Source organism: Bufo bufo, chromosome 10, assembly GCF_905171765.1.
Source record: "Bufo bufo chromosome 10, aBufBuf1.1, whole genome shotgun sequence".
NCBI lineage: Eukaryota > Metazoa > Chordata > Amphibia > Anura > Bufonidae > Bufo > Bufo bufo.
In genome coordinates this window covers 46764900-46775645 of record NC_053398.1, presented here as the reverse complement: position 1 = coordinate 46775645, position 10746 = coordinate 46764900, and the positions used below count along the sequence as shown (strand labels likewise).

The following is a 10746-nucleotide window of genomic DNA, read 5'->3' as shown; positions in this document are numbered from 1 at the left end:
TAGGAGTAACAGCAACGCCCCCTTTGCTCCTAGAGGCTTATTTTCATATATTAAAAAAAAAAATTTTCAGCAATGCGGGCCAAATGAACATGGGACCAACACAGATGTCTTCAGCTGCCAAGCGCGGATGTAACAGGCCAGCCAGTTTTATAGGTACAAATCTGATGACAGATGCACTTTAAAGTATGGTTATCAGAGCTAACTTCTGTAGGATTTCTGCATGTTCCTGAAATTTTTTTGTAGAAATCCTAAACAGAGAAATTTATCTCTTGCTGATTTGTTCCCTTTTCAGTAGGTCGGCCAGACTTAGTCAAGAGAGAGGGGAAGAGAGATAGGGCAGAGGGGGGAGGCTACTGCTCCAGCCAGTTTCCTTATAGCCAGACATATGAAAGAAAAGGAGATGAAGAGAGGAATTAATGAATTTTGTAATGTTTTGTAGCTCAGTGGTTACCACTGGTGCCTTGTAGCGCTGAGGTCTTAGGCTTGAATCTGACCAAGGACAACATCTGCATGGGGTTTGTATGTTCTCCTCATGTTTGTATGGGTACCAGTGCTAAGGCAATATTTATTTAGCTAGACAAACCCTTTAATTAAAAAGTTGACTAAAAGGTAATAAAAAGTCCCACTGCTGGTGCCAGCTTATGTACAGACTGGTGGCCTCTTCTTCTTTCTGACTCTGTGAGTAGACTTGCAGGTGACATTTGCATTATTGGGAGTCTAAAATACAAGCTACTTACATTTCCTGAGCCTTTCATCAGTCTACTCCGTATTGTGTTTCCATATTGCTTGTAAATGAGGAAAGCCAGTCCAACCAAACTCAGAGCAAGAACAGCTCCCAGGGTAGCGCCAAGTATTGCCATGTCAGTGGAGGTAAAATATTTAGCATTCTGCAATACTCCTTCAGTACCTGCTTGAAAAAGCATACACACCCTAAGTAGGAAACATGGATAGGAAATTGACGTACATTTTTGTGAAAAGATAATCAATAATTCATTTCATTTTGTTAAGCAGGAAAAAGTGTGACAATTTTATTTTTAGCATTATTATTATTATCAAGAGCAAGCCTTAACGTGTCCCTGTACTTTCAATTTTTTTTTTATAGATCATAGTGACATACCAAGGGTTTTGATCGGTGGGAGCCTGAGTGCTGAGACCTCCACTGATTGCTAGAACGAGGAGAAAGAAGCTCTCACACAGAGCACCGTCTCTCCTTGCTGCTGGGGACAGGCTCAGTAGAAAGTCCATAAGCTTATCTTATCTCCTACAGCAAGAAGAGAGAGCGCTCTTCTGATCACCGGGGAACTCAGCACTTGGACCTCGACTGATCAAAACCTTTCACTAAGACATTTCAAAAGTTTGACAGGGACACTTTAAAGGGAATTTGTCACCAGAGAGACCCCATTACAAAAAGAGAAGTTTAAGAACGTTAAGATGTTCATAGTTTTGCTCTCCTGGAGAAACTCTGTTCAGTAACAGGTAGAGCTGAAAGACAGAATTCTTGCATTCTCCCCCCTTTATTACTATATGTATATAAATCACTAAATAAAAGTTTCCTACAAAGGTGCATACAATGATTAATAGGTGTGTAGAAAGATGTGAAAACAGGACACAAAGCCAATAAGGACATCAAAAGCACCACTAATGGGACCACCACCACTATGTTCAGTGTAGAGTCTACACTGTAGTATTTGCATATGAACAGAGCGTCTCTGTAGGACACTGGGTCCATCAGGATTTAGTATCTTGAAAATTCCTTTTGGAGCGATTGATATTTCACCAGTAATATAGTTGAGAGGAAGATGAGTTCCATAATGATTCCTCATAGATGATGCGATTTAATGCCTTGTGTATATAAAATTAGGGCAAATAAAAAGTGGTGCAGTAGCTTATAGCCAACGGGGAGATTACCGTACTTTTCTTTTAGCATAGCACAGCCCAGTATTTCCATAGTCCTGACCATCACTGGCAGGAGGAGGTCAGGGAGGGGTGGGAGGTCATTCTCAGATGGGAATAACTCATTAATATGAGTCATAAAATTAATATTCCACGGATTCTAGAGAGGAGCAATTTGTTTGGTAATTAGGCCTAAACACATGTACGGTAACACAGAGCTTTAGTAGGACTCATTCAAGTGCATGGAGCCACTACTATACCTCTGAATGCCTCTGGATTTTTAGAGTTTTTTGTATAGGAATATCAGAAAAAATGCCATATGTATGGAGATTTTGTTCCTGTACAGTGGCACATGAAGGACATACTGCCCCTATGTATTGCTGTTCTGGGGCTTACTCACACTGGGGTGTAGAGGTTGATTCTTGGGAAGTGACTGCCCAGTCCTGCTATTTATTTTCCTCTAATTTTGTTGCACTAGGGCAGAGATGTGATCTGTGACTACAGTTTACCTACAGTGCCCACAGGAAGTCTGAGGTAGTCTGAGAAACACCTCATATCACATCATTGGTTCAGGCTGCTGCTCGTTCCCTCCCACCTGCAGTTCCTTAGCAAAAGGTAATGTGTACCCGCTGTTGAGAACTATCCATAAGCCATTCAGGGGTTAATGAGGGGTTTAAAAAAATTATACTCACCTCATCCACTTGCTGGCAGAGAGGCCATCCACTCCAGTCTTGATTGAAGAAAACCCACCAAAGGACCTGAATAGAGCGTGATGACGTCACCACGTGATCACATAGTGAGGTCATCATGCTCGCCACAGGTCCTTTGGCAGGTTTTCTTCAATCAAGACGGGAGTGGGCAGCCTCTCCGTGAGCAAGTTGATGTGGTATCATTTTTTTATTTTCAGCCTCCATTTTATGAAAAAATAGATTAGCTACTACGAAGGGAGAGGAAATTCGGCTTCATGGTGAATCGAATTCTTTCCTTAAATTCAAATCGAAGTCCACTTCGGATACTTCGATTGGCTCAACACTAGAGGAGATCTCCCAGGGTTTTGTGTCTATTTAGAGGGTTTTGTCTGTCGTCTTTATTAGTTTACGTGATCTGATCTGGGGCATTTATTGTCTGTGGTCTGCAATTATTTAATGGGTCTATTAGTTTTGGGGGTCTAATCAAGGGTCTATATTATTTACGGGATTTAGGGTCTGTTTTAGTTTTAGGGGTCTCGTCAAAGGTCTGTATTTATTTGGGAAGTCTGGTCTTGGGTTAGGGCTTCTGGTCTAGGCCTGTGCTTAGAGGATCTGGTGTCTATATTTGTTTAGGTATCGGCTCTTCTGCTCTGGTGCATTTATTTGTTTATAAAGGCATTTTTCATACCACCTAATGGTTTGCTTCAAAGAATCTGCTGTCATTATCTCATGTATAATGAAGATACGGTGGTTCTTCACAGTTTTCAGGCTGGGGAAACACAGGAACTCACTCAGGACCCTTTGCTGGTCCATCAAGATTAGGCACGGAACCATGGCATGGGAACAGAGTACATTGCTTCTGAATGTGTGAGAACATCATAGCAGGTAGTGCATGTGTATTGTGGAGTAGAGCTCAGGATAAGGCCTAGAGCGTTGGGAAACTGTGAAAGAATTCATCACACAGGTGAAACTATGTCCAGAAAAACACACACACACATATATTCAGAACATAAAAAAAAAATCTGGTGTTTAGAAGGTTTTAAAATTAGATAAGTACAACCTCCAGCTGCTGCTAATCAAATGTCCCTGATTAACTGATCATCAGCACGTGTGACCACCTCTATAAAAGCAGAAGTTTTGGAAGTTTGTTGGTCTGGAACATTCAAGTGTGGGTTAGCACAATGCCAAAGAGGACAGCAATGATCTTAGAGAATCAATTGTTGCTGCCCATCAAACTGGGAAGGGTTATATGTAGAGATGAGTGAATTTTTTAAAAGTTCGATTCGGCCAATTCGCCGAATTTTACCAAAAAATTTGCTTCATGACGAATTACTTTGTGACAAAGCGCATTTTTTAGTAGCGGGTGCAATGACAGGGAGCTACGATAGCGCCACCCCCCGTCATTGTACCTCTCAGATGCTGCGTTCATACATATGGGGGTCTGAAAGGTAAGAGGGTATTTTTGTACTGGTGCACATTGTAAGGGGGTATTTGCACTGACGCTCATTATAAGGGGGTATTTTTTGTACTGTCGCACATTATAAGGGGGCATTTTTTGTATTGGAACACATTATAAGGGGGAATTTTTGTACTGGCACAAATTAGGGGTTATTTCTCTACTTCTCTAATCTACTTCGCACATTATAACGAAAATTATTACTACTGGGGGACTATGGGGAGCATGATTACTAGTATGGGAACAATGGGACATTATTACTATTGCGGGCGCTGTTAGCACTATGCACTCTGGGAGATAATTATTTTTCTATTGGTGCTACTTTGGGGAGCACTCTTACTGTGGGGGGGGGGGGGCATCCTGGCACAGTTTAGCACAATTATTATTTGGGGGGCATTATGTTTACACTATTAATGTCAGAGACAGTGTTTCCTGGACACAGTTATTTTTTAGACCACTGTGTGTCAATAATTATTGAAGGGGAAGCAATCTGTGTGGTATTAGTTTTTTCAGGGGGAATTTTTCTGAAGCACAGTGGACATACTATTGGTGGTGACAGTTATGTGGCGCTGTATTATCCTGCTGGGATCCCCTCCTCCCTTCCTGCTTGACTTGGTTGCCCCCTCCTTTTGTCCTTTTTAGGGGTTGGGGTATGTGGGTTTCCTGGGCTACCACCAGGCTGGTTGACAGCAACGTTGGGGTTAAAAGCAGCACTGTGCGGCTTGCTGCCCCCTCCCCTCCTTGTGCCCAGTTGAGCCAGCCCCCATAGTATAAAGGTGCCTCCCCCTATCTCCCTCTTGGCCAGCCAGCATTGTTTCCTGCCCACCCGCCCTTGGTTTTGTTGGCAGTGGCTCCTGGTTGTGGTTTTAGGGATTCCCGGTTATTTAACAGTGTTGCCTGAGTTCCTGATTTCTGTTTCCTTTTTTAGTGTGGATTGGTTATAGTCACAGCTGGCGGTATGAATATAAGCAAGAGTACAAGGTGAAGAAAAATGGCCGGAATACTGCTCCTAATGATTGAAGGTTCGAGCAGTTCAAAGCTCGGGTTTGCTGTGTAATAGGAGAAATTAAATAAAGCTGTGGCCGATCACCACCTAACAATTTGGTAGTTCTGTGTTGATTTACTTTGGTTGCGGTGGCTTTGGAGGGGGGTATTGGTTGCTTGCCCTGGTTCGGGGCTGGGTTTCCCGGCAGTCTGTTTTGTAGAGCTGTATGTAATGTTTTTTAAGTATGTCTTTAATAGTAGGTCTGGAGGGAAGGGGTTAAGTTAAGAAATTGGCATGGGGGGTGCTGTTTCAATTTTTACCTCAGGCAGCAGAAAAGCTAGGTGCACCCCTGCCCCTTGCCACAAAGGGGGGGAGGAGGCAAGCTGAACTCTTGTACCAGAGCCCATGAGCCTTTAGCTACGCCCCTGGTTTTGAATCTTCACAGGAGTGGACTCCACAACCGTGCAATGCTCAGAGAAATAGCAAAAAAATTAATAAATCTACATCTAAGACTCTACAGGCCTCAGTTAGTATGTTAAATGTTCAACTTAGTGACAGCACAATTAGAAAAAGACCAAGAACAAGTTGGGGGTGGTGGGTTGGCAAGAGAAAGCTTTTCTAAAAAGAACATAGCCACATGACTTAAGTTTGCAAACGCGCATCTGAACAAACCTCAAGCCTCCTTAAACAGTGTTCTTTGGCCACAATGCACAGCTCCATGTTTGGTAAAAATCAAACACAGCAGCATATCAGCATAAACACTTTATACCAAATGTAAAAGCATGGTGATGTTCTGGGCTTGTTCTGCCACTATAGGACCTGGGCAACTTAGTAATTGAGTTGACCATGAACTGTATATCAAAGTATTCTGGAGCCCATCAGTACAACAGCTAAAACTTGGCCAAAACTTGTTCATGCAACAAGAGAATGATCCCAAGCACACCAGTAAGGCCTCTATCACATGGGCGTTGCGGGAAAAGGTGCGGGTGCGTTGCGGAAACATGCACGATTTTTCCGCGCGAGTGCAAAACATTGTAATGCGTTTTGCACTCGCGTGAGAAAAATCGTGCATGTTTGTTACCCAAACCCGAACTTCTTCACAGAAGTTCGGGCTTGGGATCAGTGTTCTGTAGATTGTATTATTTTCCCTTATAACATGGTTACAAGGGAAAATAATAGCATTCTGAATACAGAATGCTTAGTAAAATAGGGATGGAGGGGTTAAAAAAAAAAAAAAAAATTTTTAAACTCACCTTAATCCACTTGCTCGCGTAGCCCGGCTTCTCTTCTGTCTTCTTTTTTGCTGTGTGCAAGAAAAGGACCTGTGGTGATGTCACTCTGGTCATCACATGATCCATCACCATGGTAAAAGATCATGTGACGGACCATGTGATGACCGGAGTGACGTCACCACAGGTCCTTTTCCTGCACACAGCAAAAAAGAAGACAGAAGAGAAGCCGGGCTGCGCGAGCAAGTGGATTAAGGCGAGTTTAATTATTTATTTTTTAACCCCTCCAGCCCTATTTTACTATGCATTCTGTATTCAGAATGCTATTATTTTCCCTTATAACCATGTTATAAGGGAAAATAATAATGATCGGGTCCCTATCCCGATCGTCTCCTAGCAACCGTGCGTGAAAATCGCACCGCATCCGCACTTGCTTGCGGATGCTTGCGATTTTCACGCAACCCCATTCATTTTTATGGGGCCTGCGTTAAGTGAAAAATGCACAAAGAGGAGCATGCTGCCATTTTCACTCAACGCACAAGTCATGCGTGAAAATCACCGCTCGTGTGCACAGCCCCATAGAAATGAATGGGTCAGGATTCAGTGCGGGTGCAATGCGTTCAACTCACGCATCGCATCCGCGCGGAATACTCGCCCGTGTGAAAGGGGCCTAAATCTACAACATAATTGCTGGGGGAAAAAAATGTGTTGCAATGGCCCAGCCAAAGTGAGATCCATTCCCAACCCCTTTAGAAATGCTGTGGCGGGACCTAAAAAGATCTGTACATAAACAAATGCCCATAAACCTCAGTGAACTGAAGCAATGTTGTAAAGAACAGTGGGCAAACATTCCTCCATAAAATGATTACTTCCGGTTATTGCTGCTATAGATTGTTCTACAAGCTAATGATTCATGGGTACTTACTTTTTCACGCACAGCTTTTCCATTTTACTTTCACACTTGCGGCAGAGGATTCCGGCAGGCAGTTCCGGCGACGGAACTGCCTGCCGGATCCATCAATACGTATGCAAACTGATGGCATTTGTCAGACGGATCAGGGTCCTGATCCGTATGACAAATGCATTGAAATGCCGGATCCGTCTGACATTTTATCTCCGTCCTGAAAAGGCAAAAAGACTGAACTGAAGACATCCTGAACGGATTGCTCTCCATTCAGAATGCATTAGGCCCCTTTCACACGGGCGAGTATTCCGCGCGGATGCGATGTGTGAGTTGAACGCATTGCACCCGCACTGAATACCGACCCATTCATTTCTATGGGGCTGTTCACATGAGCGGTGATTTTCACGCATCACTTGTGCGTTGCGTGAAAATCGCAGCATGCTCTATTTTGTGCGTTTTTCACGCAACGCAGGCCCCATAGAAGTGAATGAGGTTGCGTGAAAATCGCAAGCATCCGCAAGCAAGTGCGGATGCGGTGCGATTTTCACGCACGGTTGCTAGGAGACGATCGGGATGGAAACCCGATCATTGTTATTTTCCTTTATAACATGGTTATAAGGGAAAATAATAGCATTCTGAATACAGAATGCATAGTAAAATAGCGCTGGTGGGCTTAAAAAAAAGAAAAAAATTTTTAACTCACCTTAATCCACTTGCTCGCGCTGCCGGCATCTCGTCTGTCTCCTTATTTGCTGAACAGGACCTGTGGTGACGTCACTCCGGTCATCACATGATCCATCACATGATCTTTTACCATGGTGATGGATCATGTGATGACCGGAGTGACGTCATCACAGGTCCTGTTCCTGCAATGAATGCTCACCACAGGTCCTGTTCAGCAAAAGAGACAGAAGGTGATGCCGGGCTGCGTGATCAAGTGGACTAAGGTGAGTTAAATTTTTTATTTTTTTTATTTAACCCCTCCAGCGCTATTTTACTATGCATTCTGTATTCAGAATGCTATTATTTTCCCTTATAACCATGTTATAAGGGAAAATAATACAATCTACACAACCCCGATCCCAAGCCCGAACTTCTGTGAAGAGTGCAAAACGCATTACAATGTTTTGCACTCGCGCGGAAAAATCGCGACTCACCCGCACATTTTCCCGCAACGCCCGTCTGAAAGAGGCCTTAGGATAAAACTGATCAGTTATTTACCGGTATTGAGCCCCTAGGACGGAACTCAATGCCGGAAAAGAATAACGCTAGTGTGAAAGTACCCTTACCCTAGTTTTGTTAAATAAATATGGTGTTGTTTATCTGAGGTTGTATTTACCTAATTCTAAAACCTTATAAGGACCAGATTTCTTGTATGCCTAATACATAAAACAACAGAATTCAAAGGGAGTGTACCTTGTTCTTATGACTCTCTCTCTCTCTCTCTCTATATATATATATATATATATATATCTTAAGCACATACAAATTAAGGTCTGTTCAAAAAATTCACCTGGAACCATAGGTGCATGTTAATGTTGTGTGTGATGTACTTATTGTAGTGCTTCTGCTAACAGATAAATGTGTAACAGGTTTTATGTGAAAATAATATGTTGTGGTCTTTATTCTGGTGGTTATGGTAATACCTGGCTCTGGATTTTTAGCAGTACTAACTGTCCCAGTGGTAGTACTCCCTGTAATAGTGCCTGTTTCTGTGGCAGGAGAAGTTGTAACAGTTCCAGTTTCAGCAATGGTACTTTTTGTTGTCTGAGTAGAGGGAGTTGTAGTGATACCTGTCGAACTAATGCCGCTTGTTGTTATCCGAGTAGATGGAGTTGTAGTTCTAGTGGTACCTGTCCCAGTAGTGGTACTTGTTGTTGTCCAAGTAGTTGGAGTTGGAGTGGTACCTGTTCCAGTGGTGGTGCTTGTTGTTGTCTGGCTAGATGGAGTTGTAGTTGTAGTGGTACCTGGTACAGTAGTGGTGCTTGTTGTTGTCCGAGTAGAAGGAGTAGTAGTTGTAGTGGTACCTGTTCCAGTGGTGGTGCTTGTTGTTGTCTGAGTAGAAGGAGTAGTAGTTGTAGTGGTACCTGTCCCAGTAGTGGTGCTTGTTGTTGTCTGAGTAGAAGGAGTAGTAGTTGTAGTGGTACCTGTTCCAGTGGTGGTGCTTGTTGTTGTCCGAGTAGAAGGAGTAGTAGTTGTAGTGGTACCTGTTCCAGTGGTGGTGCTTGTTGTTGTCTGAGTAGAAGGAGTCGTAGTTGTAGTGGTACCTGTCCCAGTAGTGGTGCTTGTTGTTGTCTGAGTAGAGGGAATTGTAGTTGTAGTGGTACCTGTTCCAGCAGTCGTGCTGGTTGTTGTCCTTGTAGAAGGAGTAGTAGTTGTAGTGGTACCTGTTCCAGCAGTCGTGCTGGTCGTTGTCTGAGTAGAGGGAGTAGTAGTTGTAGTGGTACCTGTTCCAGCAGTCGTGATGGTTGTTGTCCTTGTAGAAGGAGTAGTAGTTGTAGTGGTACCTGTTCCAGCAGTCATGCTGGTCGTTGTCTGAGTAGAAGGAGTAGTAGTTGTAGTGGTACCTGTTCCAGAAGTGGTACTGATTGTTGTTGGAGTAGAGTGAGTTGTGGCTTTAGTGGTACTTGTTGTTGTACTTGGGGTAGTGGTGAGTGCTATACAAGAAATAGATATTCCAAAGTCAATAATAACGTCATTATAATTATTGTACCTTAAAAGGTTTTACTATGATTTAACAGATATGCTCATTTCTTTACTTACCAAATGTATATCTACCCTATGCTCTTTCATTGTGAATTTGGACTCTGCTTTCCTGTTTTCACCATGTAAACAAATCCCTCTGGTTTGTTTCCATCCTGTATGTAGCACTTCCTGTTGCTGTATCCAACCAAACCCATGATGCACTTCTCCTTTCTCTGCCACAGCTCCTGCTCCGCCCCTCATAACACCCATCTGGTTTATAGCTCCTCCCACCCAGCTACTTACAGAGACACTCCTCTATTACTGCCCCAGTTGCTGCTCTGATGCCCATGGACATAACATCACAGAAAGTAAGAAAGAGCTGCATGGACATGGTCACATGACCACAGCCCAGAATGGAAGACACGAGCAATAAAGGTAAAAGAAACACATTACAAAATTACAACTACCTTCATAAATGATTATTTTAAAGGATGTTGATGCAAACTGGAAAACCCCTTTAATGTTTGCAATTTGATTTACCATTTAACATACAGTTCAATCCTCCCCATATATTCATAATACAATCTACTTGGAAAATCAACTTTTGGATGCTTACTAAACATGAACCTTTTTTAATTAGCATTATCTGTATTCTGTAGTGAGAAAATTATGCGATCAGTAATGGTTCTGCCATAACCCACACGTCTATTAATTGAACTGTGGTCCTGTATTCTAAGGCTACTTTCACACTAGCGTTAATATTTTCCGGTATTGAGATCAGTCATAGGGTCTCAATACCGGGAAAAAAAACGCTTCCGTTTTGTCCCCATTCGTTGTCGATGGGGACAAAACGTAACTGAACAGAACGGAATGCTCCAAAATGTATTCCGTTCCGTTCTCATACC

At 42.9% G+C, this 10746-nt stretch overlaps 1 protein-coding gene across 6 annotated transcripts in view; it reads right to left on the bottom strand.

The window, feature by feature from the left end:
- CDHR5 (cadherin related family member 5) overlaps positions 1-10746 on the bottom strand; it is a 51243-nt gene that overhangs the window by 2166 nt on the left and 38331 nt on the right. Inside the window, exons 13-14 of one of the 6 annotated variants that reach the window (XM_040410501.1) lie at positions 8803-9813; positions 738-910 (exon numbers count right to left, since the gene is read on the bottom strand). In XM_040410501.1, coding sequence (XP_040266435.1) covers positions 738-910; positions 8803-9813 — 1184 coding nt within the window. The remainder of the gene's footprint in view (positions 1-737; positions 911-8802; positions 9814-10746) is intronic. The other 5 variants (XM_040410502.1, XM_040410503.1, XM_040410504.1 and 2 more) reach the window with 5 other exon arrangements.